The sequence below is a fragment of the Ovis aries genome, chromosome 14 (genome assembly GCF_016772045.2).
Source record: "Ovis aries strain OAR_USU_Benz2616 breed Rambouillet chromosome 14, ARS-UI_Ramb_v3.0, whole genome shotgun sequence".
In the NCBI taxonomy this organism is placed as follows: domain Eukaryota; kingdom Metazoa; phylum Chordata; class Mammalia; order Artiodactyla; family Bovidae; genus Ovis; species Ovis aries.
In genome coordinates, this window is record NC_056067.1 from 55,366,697 (window position 1) to 55,393,383 (window position 26,687).

At 55.9% G+C, this 26,687-nt stretch overlaps 3 protein-coding genes across 9 annotated transcripts; 2 read left to right on the top strand and 1 right to left on the bottom strand.

Moving 5' to 3' along the window:
* The first annotated feature begins 382 nt into the window (after positions 1–382).
* Positions 383–4,005, top strand: LIN7B (lin-7 homolog B, crumbs cell polarity complex component). Of its 3 annotated transcripts, none has more exons than XR_003591594.3 (6): positions 383–456; positions 879–997; positions 1,284–1,355; positions 2,081–2,290; positions 3,393–3,622; positions 3,903–4,005. XR_003591594.3 is itself a non-coding variant. In XM_027978599.3 (6 exons), the coding sequence occupies exons 1-6, from the start codon at positions 420–422 to the stop codon at positions 3,922–3,924; spliced, it is 624 nt and encodes a 207-aa protein (XP_027834400.1). In that variant the 5' UTR covers positions 383–419; the 3' UTR covers positions 3,925–4,005. The 3 variants fall into 3 exon arrangements, 2 of the variants coding, with proteins under 2 accessions (XP_027834400.1, XP_027834401.1); XM_027978599.3 differs by having other exon boundaries at positions 3,393–3,556; XM_027978600.3 differs by lacking the exon at positions 2,081–2,290 and having other exon boundaries at positions 3,393–3,556.
* Positions 4,000–10,006, bottom strand: C14H19orf73 (chromosome 14 C19orf73 homolog). The gene is given in 5 exon segments (XM_027977944.3): positions 4,000–4,235; positions 4,237–4,279; positions 4,312–4,454; positions 4,456–4,516; positions 9,936–10,006. Coding segments are annotated over 5 exon segments (459 nt in total). The 3' UTR covers positions 4,000–4,094.
* On the top strand, positions 4,976–26,687 carry PPFIA3 (PTPRF interacting protein alpha 3). 5 transcript variants are annotated; one of them, XM_042232303.2, is made up of 29 exons: positions 4,976–5,249; positions 9,990–10,244; positions 10,501–10,602; positions 10,974–11,138; positions 11,493–11,567; positions 12,030–12,104; positions 12,417–12,638; positions 13,648–13,794; positions 13,883–14,017; positions 14,582–14,665; positions 14,790–14,921; positions 15,356–15,418; positions 15,553–15,632; positions 15,915–16,059; positions 16,607–16,800; positions 17,932–18,154; positions 19,227–19,390; positions 19,509–19,636; positions 20,305–20,398; positions 20,752–20,833; positions 21,475–21,675; positions 22,328–22,390; positions 22,558–22,584; positions 23,649–23,824; positions 24,236–24,333; positions 24,533–24,708; positions 24,796–24,864; positions 25,097–25,268; positions 25,754–26,687. In XM_042232303.2, the coding sequence occupies exons 2-29, from the start codon at positions 10,005–10,007 to the stop codon at positions 25,810–25,812; spliced, it is 3,591 nt and encodes a 1,196-aa protein (XP_042088237.1). In that variant the 5' UTR covers positions 4,976–5,249; positions 9,990–10,004; the 3' UTR covers positions 25,813–26,687. The 5 variants fall into 5 exon arrangements, with proteins under 5 accessions (XP_042088237.1, XP_042088236.1, XP_027834402.1 ...); XM_042232302.2 differs by lacking the exon at positions 4,976–5,249 and having other exon boundaries at positions 5,808–10,244; positions 25,754–25,825; positions 25,897–26,687; XM_027978601.3 differs by lacking the exon at positions 4,976–5,249 and having other exon boundaries at positions 5,808–10,244; positions 16,613–16,800; positions 25,754–25,825; positions 25,897–26,687.

Below are 26,687 nucleotides of genomic sequence, written 5' to 3' on the forward strand. Positions count from 1 at the left end.
CGCCAGGCCTCCCTGTCCATCACCAACTCCCAGAGTTCACTCAAACTCATGTCCATTGAGTCTATGATGCCGTCCAACCATCTCATCCTCCGTCGTCCCCTCTTCTCCTGACTTCAATCTTTCCACAATGAATGTGGAAAAAACGGACAGAAAGGAGACAGACAGGTGAGGCGGGCAGGACAGACAGATGAGATGGAAGGTGGTGCAGACAGAAGCTGCAATAGGAGGGGTCACTAACCCAACACCTGGATGGGGTCTGAGGGCAGGGCAGCGAGACACGACTCGAGACGGGTGGGCAGGCTCGCGCTCGCCGGGCCCCGCTTCCGCAGGGGGCGCTCGTCGCCGGGGCGTGGCCTCGAGCAGCCCCGCCCTCCTCGCCGGCGACCGGCAGGCGGGTTCCTCGCAGAGGCGGCGCGGACATGGCTGCGCTGGTGGAGCCGCTGGGGCTGGAGCGGGGTAAGCGCGCCCCGCGGCCCTGCCCACCCGGCCGCGGGTCTGCATCCCAGTCTCCCGCCCCTCCCCGGGCAAGACCCCGGCGGGTGGGCGGGCCCGGCGGGGGTGGGCGGGGCGGGGCGCCGAGAGTCCGGCCGTCGGGGGGTGTGGGAGGGTCCGTGGGCGAGCGGGCCGGGGAGGGGGCGCCCGCTGCACGCACACCTCTGCGTGGGTGTCTGTGGGGATCCCGGGCACGCAGGGCGCCCGGCTGGCCGCAGTCTCTCCTCTGCCACCCGCGGCGACTCTGCGGGTGTCCGGCCGGGACGCGGCTGTTCTTTCCCGGGTCTGCGTTCGCCCTGACTTGGTCTCTGGACGCAGTCTCTCCGGGTTCTCTGCGTCTTCGCGTCTCTGAGTGTGTGTCTGTGCGCCCCGCCCCCGCCCCGCAGAAGTGTCCCGGGCAGTGGAGCTCCTCGAGCGGCTCCAGCGCAGCGGGGAGCTGCCCCCGCAGAAGCTGCAGGCCCTCCAGCGAGTCCTGCAGAGCCGCTTCTGCTCTGCCATCCGGGAGGTGAGAGCACCGCGGCTCCGAGGCACGGGGCGGGCGGCCGTAGTTCTCCTCCTGGTCGCCCCGAGCCGAGGGACTACGCCTCCCGGCAGCGACCGGGGCGGCGCTCCTGGGGGTTGGGGGGTGGTGCCCGCGCTTCAGCCCAGGGGTTCTTCGGGAGTTGTAGTTTCCGCGGCTTCGGAGTTGCGGGGGCGGAGCGGACCCTTGGGTGGGAGGGTCTGCGGGCCTGGACGCCTGCGTTGAGGAGCTGGGCTGGCGGCTCCCTGAGGCAGGGCTGCGTCCTCACCAGGTGTATGAGCAGCTCTACGACACGCTGGACATCACCGGCAGTGCTGAGATCCGGGCCCACGCCACGGCCAAGGTAGGCTCCCCCCACCCCATGGCTCATGGTATCCACTGAATCGCATGGTCCAGCTCAGCGTCTTCCTAAAGCCAGTCATTCCTGTTTCCTCCTTCATGATTTTTGCCATATCTGTCTATCACCTCTACTAGTATTTATAATATATTTTGAATAATCTCACATTTGTAGCTTCAATGTCATATAAAGGTATCTTTGAAAGTGAAAAGTGAAAGTTTTAGTCACTGAGTCGTGTTCGACTCTTTGTGACCCACCGGGCTCCTCTGTGCATGGAATTCTCCAGGCAATTAGCAAGTACAATTAGAAACTAGTATGAAATGCCTGACCAGAAGATAAGTTTAAACCTTTACACGATGAAAACAATGAAGTTGGGTTAAACACTGAAATCTTACTAAATCACGGTTAGATGCTGTTTGCTTGCACGAGGCTCGAGATTCTCTCAGGCCTTTGTTTCTCTCTGTAAAAAAGTGAGATTGGCAAAAAAAATGAGATTCAAGACACACACAGCAAATGGAGGCTTTCTCTTTGACAGTCTGAAGTGTCCAAAGTGACGAAAATGGACATCCTGTCACTACAGAGTGATCTTGTGTTGACTTGTATGGCAGGTGCCCCATTCTTGAGAAGAGCTCCCTGGCCGAATCCCTCTCCTGGGCGGGGGCCTAGCCTCTACCTGAATGCGTATGCCCATTGTGGGGGGTCCTCACCTCCCAAGGCTTTCTCTTTCCCAGGCCACGGTGGCCGCCTTCACAGCCAGTGAGGGCCATGCACATCCCAGGGTAGTGGAACTGCCCAAGACGGACGAGGGCCTGGGCTTCAACATCATGGGGGGCAAGGAGCAGAATTCGCCTATCTACATCTCCCGTGTCATCCCTGGGGGTGTGGCTGACCGCCACGGAGGCCTGAAGCGTGGGGACCAGCTGCTGTCAGTGAATGGTGTGGTGAGTTGGGGGCTGAGGCAGGGGTCATAGTCTGCCCAAGGTAGCAGAGTCCCTGTTTTTCATATTCACTCAACACACTGAACGCTGCCTCTGTGTCTCACCCTGTTCTGGGCTTTGCTGCAGACCCTGAGAGTAACTAGGGGGCTTCCCAGGTGGCTCAGTGGTAAAGAATCTGCCTGCCAATGCAGGAGACTTGGGTTTGATCCTTGGGTCAGGAAGATCCCCTGGAGAAGGAAATGGAAAGAACTCCAGTATTCTTGCCTGAAGAATCCCATGGACAGAGGAGCCTGGCAGGCTACAGTCCATAGGGTTGCAGAGTTGGACACGACTGAAGCAACTTACCTTGCACACATGCTGAGAGTAACTGGCCTCTGCTGCTACCTCCAAGGACACCCTCTCTGGTGAGGGAGATAGACCCTGGCTGAAATAATCCTAAACCAGGGAGATAATGAGGAAGCACAGAGCACTGTGAAAGCCCAGATGTGGCACCAGACCAGTGTAGATGAGGGAAGTTTTTGGAGATTAAGGAACATTTGAGTTTGTTGTTTTTTGTTTTTGGCTGCTCTAGGTCTTGGTTGCAGCATGTGGGATCTAGTTCTCTGACCCGGGAGTGAACCTGGGCTCCCTCCATTGGGAGCACAGAGTCTTAGCCACTGGGCCACCAGGGAAGTCTCCTTGAGTTGGGTTTTGAAGGATGAGTAGGAGTTGGTGGAGAAGAATGTTAGGTTGAAGGTACTGTAGGCAGGGACTGTGGCTCTGCAATCCTGTGAGCTGAAGAGAAAGGACTTGGTTCTGATGGACTAGGGCATGCAGATAATTAAAACCACTATGGTTAGAATAGAAGGAGGCAGAGCTAGATAGGTGGTTGGGGTCAGCCTGGGAGGACTGTGAGCAATGGAAGGCTGCTCAGCCTGGAGGTATATAAAGACCCCCCTTGGGACTCTGGGGAATAAGGGACTGGGGGCTGGAACACCGAGGATGAGGTCTGAGCTGGGGCCAGGTGGTGGGGACAAAAAACAGGGCAGGAGGGGTGGATTGGGGGTCGTCAGGCTTTGCCAGAGGGGAAGGGGATAAAGGTGAACTGTCTGAACGGTCCCTGCAGAGCGTTGAGGGTGAGCAGCATGAGAAGGCAGTGGAGCTTCTGAAGGCTGCCCAGGGCTCAGTGAAGCTGGTGGTACGCTACACACCCCGAGTGCTGGAGGAGATGGAAGCCCGCTTTGAGAAGATGCGCTCCGCCCGGCGGCGCCAGCAACATCAGAGCTACTCGTGAGCCCTTTGCCACCACACCCCTGGGGCTCCTCTGCCTCCCTCATCCCCAGACTCCCAGACCAGGCCGGTAATTTCTGAGACACTGATTGCCACCCCTAGCCCTGGCTCCTTTCTCTGGGATTCTGACCCTTGACCCCGACTCTCACCCCAAACCATTCTGACTACCTTGGGGGCCCCTACTTAGCTTACTTCCACCCCAAGATGGGGAACCTGCTCTCTCTGGAATCCCTCAACCCACTTCCCTGGGGTCTTGGCTCTGGAACCCCAATCCTGGCTCTCTCTCCCATGCCTACCACTGTCTTCTCCGCTGAGCTTGGCTCCCCTCTCTTCACCCTCCTTTTAGGTCCTTGGAGTCTCGAGGCTGAAACCACAGATCTGGACTCTCACCCCCTCCCCTGTACAGTATTTATTGTCACCAACTCCTTATTTAAAGATCTTTGACCCTCCTTGAGTGTCTGTGTCTGTCCTGCATCCACGGGTTGGAGTGTCTGGAGATGTGGGAGGGAGAGAAGCTGAGGTCGAGACCAGACCCTTTTCAGGGTCTGAGAGCGGAACTTGAGACTTTTCGCCAGGTCCGAAGACAGAGGCTGGCCGGTTTCCCAACCATAAGTCCAGGATGGAGGCTGGGACCTGATCTGGGTCTGAGCGCGGGATCAGAGCTGAAGACAACTCCCCCCTACCCTTCCGAGATTCTGAGGGCGGAAACCAAGCCCCCTTTCTCTATAGCTGGTCTGACAGAGGAGTCCTGAAACGCGCCAGAGTCAGTGGGCGGCCTCTGTGTGGGCGGGGCGGAGCGAACCATTAGCCTAGTCCGCCGGGGGAGCCCTGCCGGCCGCGCAATAGTCTGCGCGAGAGGTGGGGGTGCCACGTGCAGTTTCCGAGGCGGGCTCATGGGGTGCAGAGTAAGGTGCACTCGCCGACCAGGCATTCATCCCACCTTATAACCCGAGCGCGTGTCTCCGGGAGCCGCCCCCATCTTAAAAGCCATCTTTTACTCCCACCTCGCCGCCCGCCCAACCCTCCTGTCCCGTGCGGCGCGAGGGCAGGCGCGCGCCACCGCCGGAATCCGGGGTCGCGACTGGCGTTCCACGCCGCGCGCCACTCGCTCCAGGTGACATCATCCCCATGCCGGGCTCCGCCTCCCGCCCCAGCCGCCTCACGCCGCGTGCCTATTGGCCGACCCGCCTTAGCCCCGCCTCTCGCTCTCCGCCCGCGCGACCCCTCCCAGGCAGTGCGGGGGCGGGGCCTAACCGCCGGCCGGCTTCGACACCGCCTCCCATTGGCCACTCGGCGCCGTCTGTCTGTCTCCTGTTAAAGGGGCCACGACCGCCCCAGCGCTGGTTGCGGGGGGGAGGAGGGAGGAGGAATTTTTTGGCGGGGGAAGGTGGGATTTGGGGGGCGCTGGTGAGCACCCCTAGATCTGGTGGCTGCGGCCTCGCGGGGGGAGGCTGAACGGTGACAGGGGCAGGGGGCTATTTTAGGGGGTAAAGGGCTGTTAGACCGTGAAGGGGAGGGGGACCCCAGCGCCCAAGCCGGAGCAAGAGACGCGGAGCCCGCGCGAGCCGCGGAGACTGGGCTCCAGAGCTACAGATCCGGGCCCCGGCCGCCGCCAGGGGCCCCGCCCGGTCCCCCCACCCCACCCCCACGTCCCTCCTGCAGCCCAGCTCCGCCCGCAGCCGCCGCGGACCAGGTAGGTAAGAGCCCAGCCCGGCCCGCCTGGCAGCGCCCACCCGGGGGACCCCTCGCCGAGCTTCCCCCGCCTCTCCGAGAACCTGGATTCTCTTCTCCTCCGAGGACCTCACAGCCCAGATTTCACAGCCCGACCCCAGAGACTCAGGCGTGTCCCTCCCAGCTCTCAGAGTCACCAACCGAACCCTAGGATCCCAGGCGTACTGCCGCCTTGCGCCTCCTCCAGGGCCCGGGAGCCTTAATTTCCCAGGTCAGCCCCGGGAACCCCCTCTGGACCAAGATCCTCCTCCTCGGCCCAGTCCTGGGAGATCGACACCGACCAAGGCTGTGTCAGACTCCCCCAGCTAGAGCCGCCGGCCCCCCCTCCCTCGGTCGCGTCGGCATAGTCCCCCATTCGGGGACCCAGTCAGCCCATCTCCGGTCCTCCGGCTTGTACAGCCGGCCGAGTCCCTCGGTCCAGGCCGGCTCAGCGGCCGCCCTGGACACAGGCCCGCTCTGGAGCTGTCCATGGTCACCATTCTCGGCAGCCTTGTCTCCCCCACCTCCCGCTGCCGCCGCCGGGGAGGGGGCGCCGGCGGCGCGGGGATCCCCCTCGCCGCGCCTTTGACCCGGGAATACCCAGGCCCTCCCCGACCTGGGCGCCCGGGCCTCAGGATTCCTCTGGCCAGGCTCTCAGCCCCATCCTCAGCACCCCAGTTGCGGTGACCCCAGCTGCTATTTGAGGAGTCGTGGCTTCTGAATGTTCTTGCCTGGTCCACCTTAGGGATCTTGGAATCCGAGGATCCAGATCCTACCCGGGTCTGGAAGCCTTGTCAGTCCTCACTTCCTCTGGCTAGAGGCCCCAGCTGGTAGCCTTCACCACTCCAGGAAGGAATCCAGTTTCCCAGCCTTTGCCCCTTTAGAGACCCAGTTCAAAGCCCTGTTCCCCTGCAATAAATATACCCAGCCTCCTGGCACCCCAGCATCTGCCCCCTTAGGGATTCAGGCGCCATGATTCCTCCCTTTCAGGGGCTCAGAATGCAATTCTTAATGCAATTCGCTGGCTTCTGCCCGTCCTCCCCGTTGAAGACCTAAATGCCCTGTCCCTGATCCTGTCTCCCCTCAGCGACCCAGGAATTCAGACCCCACCTTCTGTACTGCTCATCAAAGCCATCTACCCCTGCCCTCCCTTCCAACAAGGACTCAGGCTCCAAACTTCCATCTCCTGTCTTTTGCCTCCACAAAGATTCAGGAGTCCAGTTCCTCAACTCTGACCTCCAAAGTATCTAGCTGCTCAGCTGTTACTCTTAGGGACCCAAGTCCCTACAGCCTCACTATTGCCCATCAACTCTGGTGGCCTTGAAAAACCCCTGCCTCATCCCCTTATCAGCTCAGATTTTGGGCTTCCTGGGGTTTCCAATATTTTCCCCTGAGACCCAGGTTCTTGAGATGCTTCCAGCACCCCATCATGATGTTTTCATATCGTGATGCCCCATCCTTCAAGTACATTCTCAGATTGATAAACCGAGCATACATCCCTTTCTCCAGATGTGCTCTGTGACCTAGGTTCATTTCGTGATCTAGAATTGCCTTCCGTATTTCCAACTAAACAGGCACACTGGCAGTGCTTCGTGGAATTATTTCTAAATCCTAGAATATTCTCAGTGAACATCTCTGTTCCTTTTTCACCCAAGGTATGTTCTAAATTCTAGGTTAGATGCTAAATTCGAGTCATGATATTCCCCAGGTAAATTCAAATTTCTGATTAGTGCTCCCAAGCCAAGCTGCCAAGCCCACTTTCCTCCCCTTAGATATGTTCCTTCCTCCCCCCACCACTTTCTCCCCCACAGATCTTAGTTCCCTGACCAGGGATCCAACCCAGGCCCCAGCAGTGAAAGTGCCTAGTCCTAACCACTGGACCGCCAAGTAATTCCTGACATATTCCAATTTTTAAGAAGCCAGTCTTTGCTTATTTTCTTTTAAAATTTCATTTTGGGTGTGTTCTAGGTTCTAGCCACATCCTTGGCAATGTTCTAGATTCTGTTCTTTTCCCAGGGGCATTCTCAGTGCTAGAATGTGTGTGTGTGTTCCATTTATGGGCTGTAGCTTTTCTCCAAACTGCGTTATCAGTTCTAGAATATGTTTCCGCATTTCATTTTATTTATTTTTGGGCTTTGCTGTGAGGTATGGGGGATCTTAGGTCCCCAACCAGGGATCGAACCTACACCCCCTGCAGTGAAACGGCAGAGTCTTGACCACTGGACCACCAGGGAAGTCTCTGAACCTCCCTATTTTATATACCATCCAGTTCTACAGTCTTAAGTCCCCAGGATTACACTGCACCTTCCTTCTTCAGGTTCTGTATTCTAAGCCCATCCATCCCCACCTTCTCTGTCTATCTTTTCCCCCAGTGTGACCTTGGCTCAGAACTTGTCCCCTGGTGGACTGTGGGCTTCTTCCATCTGCCACTTCAGCATTCTAAACATGCTCTAGGCCCTCTCTTGTTCTGGAGTCTTCAGCCTAGAAATGTCCTCATTTCTAGAACACACCACCCCCACCCCCAGCTCCTTTGCCAGCTCAGTCCTTATGCCAGTAAATTCTCAATTGCCAGAATGCCTCCTTCAGCATTCTCCCCCAGGCAATTCTAAGTTCCAGGCAAACTCCTTGCTATTTTCTAGGTTTTTTTCCTTTGCTCCAGGGCATGTTCTGAATTCTAGAGCAAATATTCTGCCCTCTGAGTTCTAACATTATCTAGACATGTGAAGAAACCAAGAATGTGACCTCTGTTATATTCTGTGTTATATTTTCGTCCCTGGTAGGTTCTGATTTCTAGTTTGGCTTCTGACTTAGGTTTGTTAAGCATTGCATTAGGTCTGTCCTTAGATATCATCACCCTCCCTTCTATGTTTGGGGTTCTGGGGGTGAACCAGACACTCTTGAGTTATTGGATTGCTCTTGGCTGGTTCACGGTTCTAGACCTGGGTTCCAGAATATGCCCCTCTATTTGGCCCCATGTGACGCTCTTACCCCAAGCACATTGTAAATGTGGAAGCATATATCCTTTCTGCATGCTGTACTGGGTCTAGAGTCTACAGTTAGCCTTGTTGAGTTTTGTTTCCTTCTCAGGGAATCTGAAGTTCTAGAGCAGCCTCCTGAAAACATCCCTAGCTGCATCTCATGAGTAGGTTCTGAGTTTTAGATACCATGCTGATTTTTTTTTTTTTTTTTTACTTACGGCTGGCTTGCTCTCTTATAAACATTTTCTTGAATCTGACCTCCCCATGTTGGGACTCAGATGTCTAGATTCCCAGATATACCTCTTCAAAGACCCAAGGATACAGGCATCTAGTTGCCTCCCCTCCCAGGGACTGGGGCTCTCAGTCCCTACCTCTCTTCCCTGGAGTCCAAGGTTCCAGTCCCAGGCTGTAGATATAGTCCAAATATTGGGTGGGGCTGGGAATTATCCACTCTGAGAACCGGTTATTCCTCTGCCTGAAGGGAGAGAAAGAAAGGAGAGAACAGAGTGAAAGTTCCTCCTGCTTTCTGCTGGGCCAGCCAGACCCGTCTGACCTGATGTGAGCAGGGGGCAGTGTCTCGGAGAGCTCCCTTCATCCCCGCCCACGGCTCATGCACCCAGACTCCTGGGTCCTGGGGGCCTGAATTCTGAGGGAAGAGAAATCTGAAGGCTGAGATTTCTGGGTATACGGTTGGAGATTGAAAGCTCAGACTCTCGTGCCCTGGAAGGAGAGGGATCTGGTCTCGGACTTCTGGGCCTGGGGAGGAGAAGGATGGAGGCTCAGACTCCTCTCTCTGGGAGACAGAAGGGACAGGGGAACCTAGATTCCTATGACCTGAGGGGAGAAGTAGCTGGATCTAGGATTCCCGTGTAGTGTGAAATGGCTAGCATGGTCCATGCCATCTTTTTTTCCCCTCTGCTTGGAGAGAGTCTTTAGAATCTCCTGTAACTAGATATCTAGATATCTGGTCAGTTGAAGGAGGCAGAAATTGGGCTGAATAGCAGTTCAGGACCATCCTTGTGACATTATACAGGTGACTACCTACCAGTGACCTCCTGAAGACATAGTCTCCCTCTCCTGGGCCTGAGTTTTCTCATTCATACAGTGAGGTTGAAGGGAATTCTCAGCAGGGCCAGAATAGGTAGACTGATTTTCCCACAGTGCCATGATGGGCGGGGCCTGAGCCCCTTGCAGGGGCGGGATTTGGACTGGAGGGGAATGTGCATGCATCCAGTCATGTCCGACTCTTTGGGACCCAATGGATTTCCCAGGCAAGAATACTGGAGTCGGTTGCCATTCCCTTCTTCAGGGGATCTTCTCCACCCAGGGATCGAACCTGTGTCTCCTGCATTGGCAGGTGGATTCTTTACCACTGAGCCACCTGGGAAGCCCTTGGGTGGGAGGGGAGGGGCTTCCAAGCGTTCCGCTTTCTCTCAGGGAGTGGGTCCCTCGGCTTTGGTTTCTCCCAATAAACTGAGTCTAGGTTTGCTCCCCGTCGTCAGATGAAGTCTGACCTCAGTTTCTCCAAGTGCTCTCACCCAGGTCTGGTTTCCTGAGAGCATTGGGTTTCCGTTTATCTTGCACCATGATCGGAATGGATGGGCTTCCGTTTCTGCTGTGCAGTTGCTTGGGTTGTCTAGCCTCAGTTCTCACTATGTAGTATCCCAGTGACCGTGCCTCAGTTTCGTTGCCTGCGCTTTGACGAAGCCGCTCTCGGTTCCCTGCCCCCCTCCCGGTACACGCAGGCCAGCACCGCCGCCATGATGTGCGAGGTGATGCCCACCATCAGCGAGGATGGCCGGCGGGGCTCGGCGCTGGGCCCGGACGAGGCTGGCGGCGAGCTGGAGCGCCTCATGGTCACGATGCTCACCGAGCGCGAGCGCCTGCTGGAGACGCTGCGCGAAGCGCAGGACGGGCTTGCTACGGCGCAGTTGCGGCTGCGCGAACTGGGCCACGAGAAGGACTCTTTGCAGCGCCAGCTCAGCATCGCGCTGCCCCAGGTCTGGGCGGGGCCAGGGCGGGGCCTGAGGGAGGCGGGGCCTCTGCTCGCGAAGGCAAGGGGCAGGGCGGCCGGAAGGGGCGGGACCTGACTCTTGGAAGGAGGAGGGGCTTGCCTGTGATGGGCGGGGCCTAGGTCCCTTGAAGGGGAGGGACTTGGCCGAGATGGGAGGGACTTACTCACTTCCCAGTCTTTTGGAATGAGGGAGATGGGAAAAGGATTGATCTGGTTGTACAATTCTGCTCACCACTGGACAGGAGTTTGCGGCTCTGACGAAGGAGCTGAACTTGTGTCGGGAGCAGCTACTGGAACGGGAGGAAGAAATTGCGGAGCTGAAGGCGGAGCGGAACAATACAAGGGTGAGGCGTCTTGGGGGCGGGACTTAAGCGGGATGGGCGGGGCCTTGGGTGTTGCAGCCTGACCCATCTTTTTATACCTTCTCTTGCCTTCCTTTCTTCTTCCTGCTTCCACAACTTGGGCGGTCTCCTCTGGTCCCCTCCTTCCTTCATGTCCCCTCCCCTATCTCCATAACCGTTCTCATTTTCTGTACCACTTCTTCCTGACCGCCCCACCACCGACCCGTTATCCCTCTCTTCTCCGGACCTGTCTCTCCACACCTCTTTACTCGGTTCCACTTCTTCCCTGTGTCTGCACCTGTCTGAATCCTCCTCCTGCACTCTGCCTCTCTGCCCTTGACACTCTTCCTTGGCCCGGTGCTCTATCCCTGTAGCTTCTCCTAGAACACCTGGAATGCCTGGTGTCCAGGCACGAGAGGTCACTGCGCATGACCGTGGTAAAGCGCCAGGCCCAGTCTCCGGGCGGGGTCTCTTCCGAGGTGGAAGTACTCAAGGCTCTAAAATCCCTCTTCGAGCATCACAAGGCCCTGGATGAGAAGGTATGAGAATAAGAGACTGCATATAGAACAGAAACCCGTGGTCGGCTGGGCTGTCTTGAATGGCAGAAATTCTGGCTGTGATTGCTTGGAAATAGCCCAAGTGGGAAGAATGATGACTGTCTTGAAATTGATTGAGACAGACTACTGCAGACTGAGACCTGATAATAGAAAAAAGTAATAAGATAGGGGTATACCAGTGAGCGAGGCTGCCCTGCTAGCTGGTTGAGGCTGCATACCTATTATAAATAGAGGAATGATAATGTCATCCTATCAGGTCCATTCCAAGGTGTTCTGCATCAGCTGTCCTTGCTCAGGTCTGATCTCCATCTCACTGGGTCTTGCCCCCATCCTCAGGTCCGAGAGCGGCTGCGAATGGCGCTGGAGCGGGTGGCTGTGCTAGAGGAGGAACTGGAGCTGAGCAATCAGGAGGTGGGGGTGTAGCCAAGAAGGAGGCGGGACTAATGAACTACCAATGGGGTGGAGCTGATTGGGCGGGCCCTAGAATCTACTGGGGACAGGACTAGGGCACAGGACCAACAGGGTTGGACTGTGGAGAACCAGGTTCCTAAGGTGAAATTCACTGGGCAGGACTAAGGGGAGTAGATTCCTGCTCTGTGACAGTGAGACTAGGGTGAGAACCAGGGCTGGGGGCGGCTAAGGGAAAACTGACTTCGGAGGAAGTGGTTGGGTGGGTAAGTCTGGGCACAAGGAGGCTAAGGTTAAGATTAAGGGTGGCTTCCTCTCTGGTGGGTGGCTAAGGAGAGATAAGAGGACACAGGGCCGAAGGGTCGACTATGGAATAAGGGTAGCCCCAGCAGGACCAGAGCCAGTGGGAAGTAAAACGGGGATTCTAGGACCCCCTTCACCCTGATCTCCCTTTCCTGTTGCCAGACTCTGAGCCTTCGAGAGCAGCTGTCTAGGCGCCGGTCGGGGCTAGAGGAGCCCGGCAAGGATGGGGATGGGCAGGTAAGAGGTGGACGTCTTTCCCTCTCCTTTGCTCTTCACTGGCCCCCATGCCTGTGGTCCTACTCAGCCCCGTGACTTTGTGATGGTCCCTTTAATGTTTGGTATGATTCTCACAGACTCTAGGCCATCTGAATCCCTCAGACTCTTGCTGACCTTTGACCTCTGATTCAGGTCAGCTAGCTAAATTTGTGATCTCCATGGCCCTTAACTGATCTTTCATTCCCCCTCACCCCCATCAGCTTTCTCTTTGCATTCTATCGCTGTTACCCAATCTGAGTTCTGTGCTTTCCTTCCTTACTGTCCCCATTCCAGACTCTTGCCAATGGCCTGGGTCCTGGTGGGGATTCGAACCGGCGCACGGCGGAGCTGGAGGAGGCCCTGGAGCGGCAGCGGGCGGAGGTGTGCCAGCTGCGGGAGCGCTTGGCGGTGTTGTGCCGCCAGATGAGCCAGCTGGAGGAGGAGCTGGGCACCGCCCACCGCGAGCTGGGTAAGGCCGAGGAAGCTAACGCCAAGCTCCAGCGCGACCTCAAGGAGGTGAGGCCGGAGCCCCTGCTGGGCTGCCCTCTGTCCCTCCCCCCAACCCTCCCTATTCCCCTCTTCCCATAGTTACAGAACTCATGAACCTGGATTCAGTCCACAAGGTGTGCGGATTCTTCTCTCTGAGCCTGTTTCCTCACCTGTAAAATGGGATTTATGGCCCTTGTCAGAGAGTTGGTACATGGCACATACATGGTAGTCACCCAGTATCTGGTCGTAGTTTTTATGTTACCATTGGGAAATTCTTTCCCACCTCTTGGTTGAACTCCATTGGCTGTATTTCACCCCATCCTGGCTGAAGCTCCTTGATCTCAACTCCCACGCTGCAGGGACTGCTGAGAAATGTAGGGCATGGATTCTTTAAAGCACTGAATGAGAAAGAAGAGAGAGCACTTCTGCTTTCATCATCCACTGGGGCTTTTACCTCGGATTTGAAGTGTGGATGGACCGAGAGCTTATTAGGAAGTGTGGTCTCACCACGCCAGCTTCCAGGCAGAACTCCATCCCCCATGAGACCCTGGAACACCTTCTCTGGTTTTATAAACTTGTGCTACCCTGGGAGGTCTTGGGAGATGTTGCCTCCCAGATGGAAGGGACCTTTGTTTTCTGTGAAACCCTAGGGCATTTGCTCTGTGATTCTAAATCTGAGTTGTGCCAGAAGTTGCTGAAAAATGTAAGACTTGGGTTTTTGAGTAGGCCAAGAAGAGTGGAGACTTTCCATCCCCTGGGCCTTAGGTCATCCGTATGATAAGCCAGTACTGTCCCAAAAGTTTATGGGAGGTGCTGTATCGCCATTTTATCTGTCAGGTGGCAGAGGGCAGGCAACGTAACGTTGGCTATTCTCAGGAGCTCTTGGCAGTTGTGGTTCCATCTTTCTGACACCCAGATGGCAAGGGACTTCATTTCCCGGTGTACCCTGGGGTGCCTGAATTGAGGTTGTAAGCCTAGGCTACCCACAGCACCTTCTGGGAGCTGTAGTCCACGCGGTCCTTTGTCCCTTCTGCAGGCGCTGGCGCAGCGGGAGGATATGGAGGAACGGATCACAACGCTAGAGAAGCGCTACTTGAGTGCCCAGCGTGAGGCCACCTCTCTGCACGACGCCAACGACAAGTTGGAAAACGAGCTGGCCAGCAAGGAGTCACTGTACCGACAGGTGGGGGCTCGGCCAGGGAGGGGCGGTAGGGGCGAGGCTGTGGCCCATATGACCAAGCTTCTCCCTTTCCCTTGTCTGTGTGCCCCAGAGTGAAGAGAAGAGCCGTCAGCTGGCCGAATGGCTGGACGACGCCAAGCAGAAGCTGCAGCAGACCCTGCAGAAGGCAGAGACCTTGCCAGAAATTGAGGCCCAGCTGGCCCAGCGCGTGGCGGCTCTCAATAAAGTGAGGGAGGCCTGAGGCGGGGCCTGGAGTCTCTGGGGCGAAGGGGAGGGGCTTAGGGGAGGCGGGGCCTAGAATCTGGAGGGGTTGAAGACCTACAGCCTGAATTCAGATAGAAAGGGCAGGGCGTGGGATCTAGAAAGGGACGTGACTTAGAATGGGCGAAGGGCCTAGAGGTTTGGTGAGAGGTGGTGTTCTCTGCTAAATCGGTTCAGTCGTGTCCGACTGCGACCCTGTGGACTGTAGCGCCCGCCAGTTTCCTCTGTCCATGGGATTCTCCAGGCAAGAATACTGGAGTGAATTGCCATTTCCTCCTCTAGGGGATCTTCCCGACTCAGGGCTGTTTTCTAGTTTGGACTAAAAGGATAGGTGGGACCTGAACTGAGAAGGGGACAGAGCTTATAGAGAGGGCAGGGCTTGAGACTCAAGTGCGAGGTTTGGAGTTTTGTTGGGGAGGAGCCTAGAGTTCCAGGGGCGGGGCCTGGAAGCCAGCCTTGGAGGAGGTGGGGCCTGGGGCCTGACCGGGTCCTAGTGGGACAGTCAGATGCCATGGGTTCCAACTTCTAGGCTGAGGAACGTCATGGGAATTTTGAGGAGCGGCTTCGGCAGCTGGAGGCCCAGTTGGAGGAGAAGAACCAGGAGCTGCAGCGGGTGAGGGGGCTTTGAGGCTTGGAGGATGAGCCTTAGATGAGAGGGTGGGCTGAAGGGGGTGGGAGCTGGGAGCAGGGGCAGCGCTCAGGGTTCCAGCGCCTGTGCCCTGCTCTCCTCCGGGCAGGCCCGGCAGCGGGAGAAGATGAACGATGACCACAATAAGCGGCTGTCCGAGACAGTGGACAAGCTGCTGAGCGAGTCCAACGAACGACTGCAGCTTCATCTCAAGGAGCGCATGGGGGCCCTGGAGGAGAAGGTGCGCCCCAATCTAGGACTCCCATAAACTGGAATCTTGGGGCCCCAGACTTTTCCCCAAACCATTATCTGAGATCTCCTCAAATCTAGGCATCTGGAATTCAAATCTGACAGACTGCTCTATTGCTGGGACCAGCACTATTTCACCTGAACACCCTAGAGCTGAATTCTGGGGCACCTATACACTGAATTCTTGGTGTTTCCCCAAGCCTAGAACCCTATGGGCCCTCAAACTCTGAATCTGCTGAAATTACACAGGATGCTGAATTCTGGGCTCCCAGGGACTCCCCCTTTTCAGCAGCATCTTCACTCCACGACCCTCTAACTCACCATTCCAGCCCATCCACTCCCCTTGGGGTCCCCTCAGGCCTGCCTTTGTGCACTGGAGGCTGCTTCCAGGTTCTGGCACCTCACTGCACCCCTGTCCCCCTACAGAACTCACTAAGCGAGGAGATTGCCAACATGAAGAAGCTTCAGGATGAGCTGCTGCTCAACAAGGTAGGGAGGAGCCTGGTGGGTGAGGGCCAGAGAAACGGAGCAGGCTTTGCTGGGGCTGGAATCAGCCTGGCTGGGAGGGACTGATCTCAGAAGGGGGCAGATTCTGACCTGGCCTCTCCAACCTCCTCCCCCAGGAGCAGCTCCTGGCTGAGATGGAGCGGATGCAGATGGAGATTGACCAGCTTCGGGGAAGGCCACCGTCGTCCTACTCCAGGTGACAGTAACTTTCCTGTGTCCATGGGGCCCCCTTGGCCAAGCACATCCCTTCTGCTTCCCAACTCTCCCCATTCCCCTCCCTATCCTCCTGAGACTTCCACTGGCCCCTCTTATTTTTGACCCCTGACTTCATGATCTCTGGCCCCAGACCATTTTTTTTTTTCTGACTTTTAACATAAGATCCTTCTTCCGGTCCTCTGACCCCAAGCCCTTCCACATGACCACTGACCTCTAGTTCCTTTTCCTGACCCCTTGGTCTCCACCCTCTCCATGCCCACAGATCTCTCCCTGGCAGTGCCCTGGAGCTCCGTTACTCTCAAGCACCCACCTTACCTTCTGGTGCCCATCTGGACCCCTATGGGGCTGGCAGTGGCCGGGCAAGCAAGAGGGGCCGCTGGTCAGGGGTCAAGGATGAACCCTCTAAGGTCAGCAGCTGCTTCTGGGGCCTGGGCTGAGCAGGGCCTGGGAGGGCAGCAGTAAGAGGTGGTGCCCCGTAAGCAGGACTCTGGGCGGGGACTAGCGGAGAAGAAAGGCTTCCTGGGCCCACACTGTCTTCTCTTCTTTCACCATCCCCACTTGCCTGGATGTCTCCTCACGTGGATGTCCTGCTGCCTGGTGAGAACTTTAGAGGAATGATGGGCTGGGAAGAGGGTTTGGGGGGCGGGTGATGTGCAAGGTGTAGAATCCTAGAATGGACGGGGCTAAGTGAAGAAAAGAATTGGGCTGTGTCAAAAGAAACAGTGGACTCAGGGGAGGTTGTGGGGGGTGTCGGGGGCGGGGCTCAAAAAAAGGGCCCCACCAAGAGAGAAAGGTGGGCTGGGGAAACTGGGGACTGGACCACAGGGTGGGGGCAGTTAGTGTCAACGGATGAGGGCGGGGTCATGGAGGGTGGGAAAGGTCCGGAGCAGTGAGGGGAGACCCAGCGTCTGCCTCTGGCCCCTGTCCACCTGCCATCCTTCTGTCTCCACACAGAGACAGGAGTGGGAGAGGTCTGCCCCTGCGGGATCCATGCCACCTCCATTCCCTGGCGAGCTGGATGGTTCAGATGAAGAGGAGGCTGAGGGGATGTTTGGAGCTGAGCTGCTGTCCCCCAGCGGGCAGGCAGATGTTCAGACACTGGCCATCATGCTTCAGGAGCAGCTGGAGGCCATCAACAAAGAGATCAAGTGAGCCCTGGCCCAGTTCTCTCTCGTCCTGCCTGAGCTAAGCCCACAGCCCCTCTGGCTCTGGAGACTGATCTGAATACCTAAGCCCAACTCCTTTCCTAACCATCCTCAAGGAGTTCCTCCAGCCCAACACTATTCAGGCATCCCTGAGGAAATACCCAGAAGTCTCCTATGTGCTATTTATACATTATACACCCCCCCCCCCAAACAGTACTCACAATTTCCCAAAATACCCAAGAGTGCATCCTCAGATACCAAAAATCACAATCCAATCCATCAAGAGTCCTCCATTATATCACGGCTTTCCTGACTTCAAGCAACCATTACCCAGAGACTCCCGGTACCCTAAGAATCTCGACACGAGGTCCCCAATCCAAAACACCTGAACCTCGACTCCAGATAACAAGAATTTTTACCTGATATAACAAAAATCCTCAGTTTATTGACTCCCCCATCACATAAAGTCTACTTGGATTCCCCAGCAATTGCCCTACTTAGCAATTCTCTGATCACACACTTTGCATGGGCCCCAGCAAACATATCAACCTGACTACCGTCTTCCATTCCAGCTCGTTCTGACTGGAGATATTGACTCTCACCAAATGTCTCTATGACCGTCCCAGATCCCAGACTGACTGCAGAGTCCCTGATCTCAGCCTTTTCTTGTTATGAGCTTGCTCTTTCTACCCTCCTTAGAACTTGACCTCTTGCCCACAGTCATCCATTTACGATTTTCCAGAGCCACTTGCACATCATCAGGGTCATCCTGAGGCACACTCTGGTCATCCTGTCATCCCTAATCTTTCCATAGCCTCCAGAGCCTGACATGATCCCTGGACTCCCTTTGAACCTGTGAGGCCATCAGGGATCCACCAAGACCTCATTGTGCCTTCCCCCAGAATTATTTTTGCTCCACCAAGCCTTCCTGGTCCACTGGGATCCCCAGACTCCTCCTTTTGGACGTGCAGTGCAGCATGTGGGATCTCAGTTCCCCAACCAGGGATTGAACCTGGATCCTCTGCATTGGAACCATGGAGTCTTAGCTTCTGGACCACCAGGAAGTCCCCCCAGGCTCCCTCTCCTATTGCCTGCCTCAGTCCTCTCATCCCATCTCCCCATTTCCCTCCTCAGGTTAATCCAAGAGGAGAAGGAGACAACAGAACAAAGGGCAGAAGAGCTGGAGAGCCGGGTGTCAGGCTCTGGCCTGGACTCGCTGGGCCGCTACCGCAGTAGCTGCTCACTGCCCCCCTCCCTCACCACCTCTACCCTCGCCAGCCCCTCCCCTCCCAGCTCTGGCCACTCAACACCCCGTCTGGCACCCCCCAGCCCTGCCCGTGAGGGCACCGACAAAGCTGTGAGTATTCTTAAGTCTCCTCAGCTTGGTGGTGGTGGTGGCGGTGGAGGGAGGTCATAAACAGGGCTCCCTAACAAACAGCAACAATAACCATCACACCAATGTTAGCAACCTTAGCTTCCCCTAAAAGCTCAACTCAAAGGGCAAAGGAGGACTTCCCTGGTGGTCCAGTGGTTGGGAATTTGCCTGCCAGTGCAGGGGACACAGATTCGATCCCTTCTGCAGGAAGATTTCACATGCTGGGGGGAGGCTAAGCCCGTGCACCACTACTGAGCCTGTGCTCCAGAGCCCACGCGCCACAACAAGAGAAGCCACTGCAATGAAAAGCTCGTGCACTGCAGCTAAAGAGTAGCCTGTGCTCACTGCAACTAGAGAAAGCATATGCACAGCAATGAAGACCCAGGGCAGCTAAAAATAATTTTTAAAATTTAAAAAAGGGGGGCAAAGGGGAGGCTGAGTCACTAGATTCCTGAACCCTAACTTGTACTTTAGTCAGATCTGATCTACTTTTACCTACTTTGTGCATTACCTTTCTGCATAGGATTTTTATTTTTAATTTTTTTGGCCATGTCATGCAGCTTGCTGGATTTTAGTTCTCCAACCAGGGATCAGACCTTGGGCTCCAGCAGTGAGAGCACCAAGTCTTAACCACTTAACCACTGGATACAGAATATATATATATATTCTGTGACTAAATGTACATTTGAGAACTACCATAATGGCCTCAGAATTGACCTTAGAGACAGGCACAAGAGCTATAACCCTGTTTTATTGCCTTAAACTCAGCTTTCCTATTGTCAGAACTTGTAACTCATTAGATTTCCTTGAAACTGAGCAGATCCCACTCCTGACACCAGAAGCTAAGACAGTAGAAATATGGGCTCATCAAGCTCCAGAGAGACTGAAGTTATTGCCTTTATATTTCTGCAATTCACTCCCACTTAACCTAGCCTATCTTTAGAAGTGATAGTCCAAATCAGGGGTATCCTAGACACCTGGCATACCTCCCAGCTAATGACGAGCCCCCAACATGATCCCTCCAACTCAGTGTAGCAACTCTGCCTGTCTACAGAATCATGTCCCTAAGGAGGAAGCTGTGGCTCCCCGAGGGGAGGGGCCAGCAATCCCAGGAGACACCCCACCTCCCACTCCTCGCTCTGCCCGCCTTGAGAGAATGACGCAAGCCTTGGCACTGCAGGCGGGATCCCTGGAGGATGGAGGGCCATCTCGGGGAAGGTCAGTAAGAATAAGGGACGAGACAGGGAGGGACTTGCTTGGGAGGAGGAGATGGGAGTGGACAAAGACTTGGAACCTACCAGATGGGATCTAGCTTCACTCTGTCCTGCTCACCCAGTGAAGGCACCCCAGATTCCCTGCACAAAGCTCCCAAGAAGAAGAGCATCAAGTCATCCATAGGCCGTCTCTTTGGCAAGAAGGAGAAGGGGAGGATGGGACCACCAGGTCGGGACAGCTCTTCTCTGGGTGAGTCCCCTGATTTCCTCTCCCTTTCTTTATTCCTTCCTTCCCCCTTCTTTACATATTCACTTGACATACAATCCTGTCCGCAATCATTTGGTAATGCATTTTGAGCACTGGAACCTTGGCAGAAGTTGAGGGGAGAAGGGGCAAGATGGGCACTCTGAGGCCTGCCTGAGTGATGGTTGGACAAATGAATTTGTTATTTCATTTACCTGTTTTTGTTTTTTTGTTTTTTTAAATAGAGAGGAGCTTGCTTGTCTGACTTGTGAAATCCAAGTTAGTCAAATTTTCAGGAATTTTATGAGCTGCTTTGACATCACATTCGGTAGCCTGAAATTGGTGGGATTATTTACACCATGGAAACTGGCAAATACTACCAATCAGGAAATACTTTTTCTTCCCCAGGGAGCCAGTTGTTAAGAATTTAGCAGCATACCACTGCCACCTTACCAAGGCCAGTCTAGTGAATCAGCTCTATTTGGGGGATTTCTCCAATTCTTTGCCTAGGAGGTGACATTGGTTCCTGTGTGGTTTTATCACTCCCTCTGTGTGGCCTCATTTACTAATCCCTCTGGGCCTCTGCTTTCCTGGCATCCTTCTCAACCCCCCAGCATCAAAGATTCTGCCTCCCCTCTGAGACTCTCCAAATTTTGGCCCCTCCCTGCCTCCAGCTGGAACACCCTCAGACGAGACACTGGCCACTGACCCTCTGGGGCTAGCCAAGCTGACGGGCCCAGGAGATAAGGACCGAAGGAACAAGAGGAAGTGAGTGTGGGTGTGTGGTACATGTGCGGGGGAGGGTTGGTCATAAGTAAGAAAATTCTGGGAAGGGGCATCCGAGATCCTGAGCTTGCTTGGAAATTTGGGAACTCCTAGAGGGTTGGTTTTTTTTCCCCTCCTCTTTTCATTTGTTTGGTGTGTGTGTACATGTGTGTCGGGGGAGGGGGATTACAAAGAATCACAGGTATTTGGGTTTTTTTTTAACCTTCTGCCATGTTTTCTACATTCATAAAAGTTGTTTTTGTGGACGGGGCGGGGGAGCAGTTGGTGAAGGGAGCTATCCGAGAGGGCTAGGTGTCTCTACCCCTGAGACCTCCTGCCTGGCGCTCTCTCTTCAGGCATGAACTTCTGGAAGAGGCCTGCCGCCAGGGCCTGCCTTTTGCTGCTTGGGATGGGCCCACTGTGGTCTCCTGGCTAGAGGTACTGGGGTCCAGAAATGTTCTGACTCTTCATCCCCAATCCCTCCGAGAGCCCCACAGTCCGGGCTGGCTGACCCTGTGCTATCCTCCTGGCCCAGAGGTGTCGGGGGAAGGGAGCTGGGGGTTGAGGCCCTGGGAGGGGTCAGGTTTCTTGTGGACCTTCCTGTTGCTTTTTTTTCCTTCTCCCCTCACCCCTCACCATGCCCATCTTGGTCCTATTGTCTCTCTCTGTGTGTCTTCCCATGCCTCTGTCTCTGGGATTCTCTTTCTCTATTTTTCTGCCTCTCCTCATCTCTGTGTTTTTGTCATTCCCCGTTTTTCTTCCTGTGTCTCTCTCTCAATGTGCTTTGCTTCTTTCTCTCCGCCTCTCTGCCTCTCATCTCTGTCCCCTTCTCTCCCCTCTGACCCTGGGCTCACCCTTCTCTGACTGTCCTTCGTCTCTTTGTGTCTCCCTCTGACTCCTGATGTCTTTGCCTCACTGCTAATTTCCTCATTTCTTTCTGTTTCTCCCCCACTTGCCTTTCCCCACCTCTCGGTCTCCCTCTCCCCCTTTCTTTCTGTCCTTCTCCCATTTCTCCTGTGATATATCTCTGTCTCTCTGTCTCATGTCCACCCCTTCCTCCCTTTCTCCCTCTGGTCCAGCTGTGGGTAGGCATGCCTGCGTGGTATGTGGCCGCCTGCCGGGCCAATGTCAAGAGTGGTGCCATCATGGCCAACTTGTCAGACACGGAGATCCAGCGCGAGATCGGCATCAGCAACCCACTGCACCGGCTCAAGCTGCGCCTTGCCATCCAGGAGATGGTCTCACTCACCTCACCCTCTGCTCCTGCCTCCTCTCGCACCGTGAGTGTCCAGGGCCAATCCCAGCCCCCGCTGGAGTAGCCAATCCTCAGAGTTCCGTCTTCAGGGTAGCCAATCCTGAGTCCGCTCATTCTAGCTCTGTCTTGTCAGATATACCCTGCTCCGCAGTCTCTCACCTGGATTACCTCTGAGGGTGGGACACCCTTCAGGCCTCCCTGCCTCCCCTCTACTTCCAACCCTCAGTCTGTCTTACACACCGCAGCAGAAGGATCCTACTCCGGAGAAAAATCCCAATTCATATGGTTCTCTACAAGTCCCACAATGAGGGGCCCCTTCCCCAGCTCCTTTTCTACTCTGCTCCTTGACACTTGCTGGTCCCTTTTCTTGGAGCACCGCTCCCTCTTTTTTACCTCCGAGGCCGGCTCCTACGCATCCCTGAGGTCTCAGCTCAAATGTCACCACCTCCAAGAGGCCTCCCTAACTCAACAGCTAAACTAGTCCCCACCACCATCATACACGAACACTTTTTTTTTTTTAACCACATGGCATTTACTGCCTTCTAACATTTTATCATTTTGTTCCATACAGAAAATTATGTGTTCCCATGCCTAATTCGGCTCCTCCAGGAGCACGACTCTCTTCCCCTCCCCTGTCCAGCTCTTTCCCAACCTCCATAACACCTCTCGCCCCTCAGTCCACAGGAAACGTGTGGATGACACACGAGGAGATGGAGTCCCTTACCGCGACGACCAAGCCTGTGAGTGCCCCCTGCCCGTGGCCTTGGGGGTGGCACTAACTTTCCCTGGGCAGGGGCCGGGTGGCGGGTGAGTCTGTGGCTGTCTGTCCGTCCGTTCGTCCTTTCCGCCCTCCTCCGCCTGCCCCTTAACCCACCCCTTCTCTCCCCTCTTCCCACTAACTGGTCAGGAGACCAAGGAGATCAGCTGGGAGCAGGTAGGGGGCGCGGGGCGGGTCGTGGGCGCATGAACAGGCTGTGCACGCTGCATGGACGCCCCTCCTTCTCCGAGCCCCGCCCCGCCCCGCCCCTCGCCGGAGCATTCCATCCTCACCGCGGGGGGGCGCTGGCGGAGCTCTGCTCAGGGCTGTCACTGTGACTTGGTGGGCTGGTGTAGAAGCCCGACTGTTCCATTCAGTGGTGCACGGGTCATCCCATTATGGTTGGTTGCGCGGGCTCCAGGGGCTGTTTCATTGCTATAACTAGAGGGAAACGCTGAGCGGCTCTTTGCCCTAGGCAGAGGGAATTGGGGCTGTTCCACTACTGGGGCAAAAGGGGAAAGCATTTGGGGCGGGGTTGTGGGTGGGTAGGGTACATCAGGCTGAGAAGAAGCTGGGTAGAAGGAGGTACATTTTATTCTCAAGAGGGCGAGAGGTATGAACTCACCTGAGGTACTGGAGCTATGTTGGGTCTTTGTTTCCAATAGCCCAGGGTATGGATTGTTTCCTCATGCTGGGAGGAGTGAAGGACTTGGGGGTGGATCCAGAATATTGTCCTGGGCCAGATGTAGCATCGGGCTAGTATTTTGGGGACAGCGCAAGAGTGGTAGATGAATCCGTTATCCTTTGTTGGGGAGGGAGCTACGCTGGAAGAATCTGTTGTGCGGACTTGGAGGAGTAGTGATATTGGACTGATCAATTGTCCTGACTTGGGAGGATGCTAGACTAGTACTTCTTAAATGTACTGTTCAGATCACCTGAGGCTCTTGTAAGAATGAGGATTTCGATTCAGTAGCCTAGGGTCTGAGATTCCGCAATTTCAGCAAGTTCGCAAGTGATAATGATGCTTTGAGTAGACAAGGGCCTGTGTTGTCATTATGAAGGAGAAGGAAACAGTTTTGAATAGCCCGTTGTCCTGAGCAGAGGCTGGCCATTGTCCTGCTATGGGATAGAGAAAGAACAACCTTGGATTTGGGAGAGAGAGGGTTGGACTGTACCCCTTCGTACACACATGGGAAGGGGTCAGAAGGCCTGACTGCTCCCCCACCTGCCCATGGCCCCAGATCCTGGCATATGGCGACATGAACCACGAATGGGTGGGGAACGACTGGCTGCCCAGCCTGGGGCTGCCCCAGTACCGCAGCTACTTCATGGAGTCGCTGGTGGATGCCCGAATGTTAGATCATCTTAACAAGAAGGAACTCCGGGGTCAGCTCAAGATGGTGGACAGCTTTCACAGGTGAGGTTGCCTGGCCTGTGGCGACATTCCAAGTGGGGGAAGCCCCCACTTCTAGAGAGTCTTTGGCAACTAGGACCAGTGATGTGGGAATTAATTCATCTTGGACTCTCTTTGGTCCTTTAGCATGGATTGTTAGGAAATCCAGATTCCTGTGCCCCTTCCACCCATTAAGATGGTCCAATAGGAATAGTCCAAGTCCTGAGACAGCTTGGCTAGCTGACCCCATACTCCTTACAGGCTGGCTAACAGGAACTGTTTTTTAAAAAATATCCCGGCTCCTGGGATGGTCAGCAATCGATAGAACAGATCCAGTGGAGCAATTCCCCAGCCTCCAGAAAACCACAAGCAACAGGGAAAACAGTCACTGGGGTTGTGGGGCTCTTCTGTGACTCCGCTATCTCTGCTACTCAGGGTGAGCCTGCATTATGGGATCATGTGCCTGAAACGGCTCAACTATGACAGGAAGGACTTGGAGCGGAGGCGGGAAGAGAGTCAGACCCAGATCCGAGGTGAGTAGAAAAGTATGAGTCCAGCTGGGAGCCATGTGCAGGGGTTTGGGACAGGGTTGGAGGAGGCATAAATAGGGAAGGGGAGGGAGGCCAGGGAAGACTGGGTGGAGACAGGAAGAGGAAATGGGGTTGGAGAAACAGGATAAATGAAGGGTCAGGCCCCAGGAAGGGTGCAACTGAGGGTCCCTTCCATCCCCAGACGTGATGGTGTGGTCCAATGAGCGGGTCATGGGTTGGGTGTCCGGGCTGGGCCTGAAGGAATTCGCCACGAACCTCACGGAGAGCGGGGTGCACGGGGCACTGCTCGCCCTGGACGAGACCTTCGACTACTCCGACCTGGCCTTGCTTCTGCAGATCCCCACGCAAAATGCACAGGTGAGCTGCCGCCGAGCCCGGGGCACACCGAGCATCCCCATCTTGCAGACTGCACGCTGCAGCCTCTCTCCCACCTCTCCCCTGCAGGCCCGGCAGCTCTTGGAAAAGGAATTCAGCAACCTCATTTCCTTGGGCACAGACAGGCGGCTGGATGAGGTGGGCGCAGCAGCAGCAAGCCTAGGGGACTCCACTCTCCCAGCTGCCCCTCTAGACTCGCAGCTAAAGGGGTGGGGCTTGACTTGCCCAAGGAGTCGCGGTTGGAGACGGTGCCAGGGAAGGGGCGGGGCTAAAGGAGCGGAGGGAGCCGGAGAGTGGTGGGGTCAAAAGGAGGAGTGGAGTGGGAACGTGGCCCTAGTCCTTCACCAGCTGGCTGCACCCCTATACCTAGGACAGTGCCAAGTCCTTCAGCCGCTCCCCATCCTGGCGGAAGATGTTCCGAGAGAAGGACCTCCGAGGTGTAACCCCCGACTCAGCTGAGATGTTGCCCCCCAACTTTCGTTCGGCCGCAGCAGGGGCTCTGGGCTCGCCGGGGCTCCCTCTCCGCAAGCTGCAGCCGGAAGGTGGGCGGATACTAAATGGGACAGCCTCTGCTCCCCTCCCCTTCTTAGGTGTCGGGGGAGAGACCATCTCCACATTCCACCAGCCTTCCCGAGTTCTGAAATGGTCTAGTCCCTTTTTCCCCACCCACGACAAATGGACCGCTCCAACAAGCCAACTCCCTCCCCAGGGTGTGGAATGGATTAATCCTATCATACCCCGTTTTCCAGGGTGGGAAATGAACTCCTCCAGTGTCACCTGGGGCATTTCGAAGGAATCTGAGGCTTTGAGAAAGGAATGGAAACTGACTTGGGGGAGTCGTTGGCTTCTAGGGAGGGGGAATCCAAGGGAGGACGCTTGGGTGGAGGAGGAACTGGGCGGGTGTGTGTGTGTGTGAGCGCGCTTTACTGAACCAGTGCTCACTGGGCGGGTGTGTGTGTGTGTGTGTGTGTGTGTGTGTGTGTGTGTGTGTGTGCGCGCGCTGAACCAATGCTCATTCTTCCTTCAGGCCAGACTTCTGGGAGTTCCCGGGCAGATGGCGTTTCTGTCCGGACCTATTCCTGCTAGTGTAGGCTTCCAGGTGAGGACCATACTGGGCGATCTTGGGGATCGGGGCGGCACAGTGGATCTTCACGCCTGGCGTCAATGCAGGTGACCTCACTCGGACGGAAGAACCTTTCAGAGGCTGGGCTGCTCCCTCTCCTGCCCACAGTATGGTCTCGCCAGGGAGAGTGTACTGGGGAGCTCGCGCCGCGGACTGGACCATCTGTACAGACGAACGGGGGATGCTGGTCCCCGCCTCACAAATGGACTGGGCCTGGACCAAACCACATGCACTGGACTGAGAGGGGGGAAGAAGAGGGCAGGAAGAAATCCCGCCCCAAACTTCCGCCTCCCTTTCCTCTACTTTGTAATTTATTGATCAGTTTCCGATGGGAGATGGGTGCCCTTTCCCCGCGGGAAGGGGGCGGGGCTTCCCTCCCGGGCCGCATGCGGGGAGAGGCTGACCCCTCCTCTTTCTTCTCAGTTGCGGGGCCCAAGTCTTCCTTCTTCGTCCGAAAGGAGGGGAGGGGGGACTCGCTGCTAAAAGCCTCGTCCCTTGTGCCACTCAGCCCCGCCCCGCCGCGTCCCGTCGCTGGTGCCTGGGGTCAGCTGCGGGCGGGGTTCCCTCTCTCTCCCCAGTGTCTCGTGTCCCCGAGGCCCCTCCGCCCCCCGTGCTGTGGCCGTGTCCGTGCCCCGGGGGTACGGGGTGCAGAACTGCGCTCCCCGTTCCGCTCCGGCTCCGGGGTTTGCATGGGAGAATCCTCTTTCCATGATGCCACTGGGCGACGTGGCGTGGGGGGAGGAAGGACGGTGGGGGAGCCCTCGCCCCTGACTCTTGGTCGGCCTCCCTGCCCCAGGCGTCACTCAGTGATCACGGGTAAAGAGAACTGTTTCAAAAA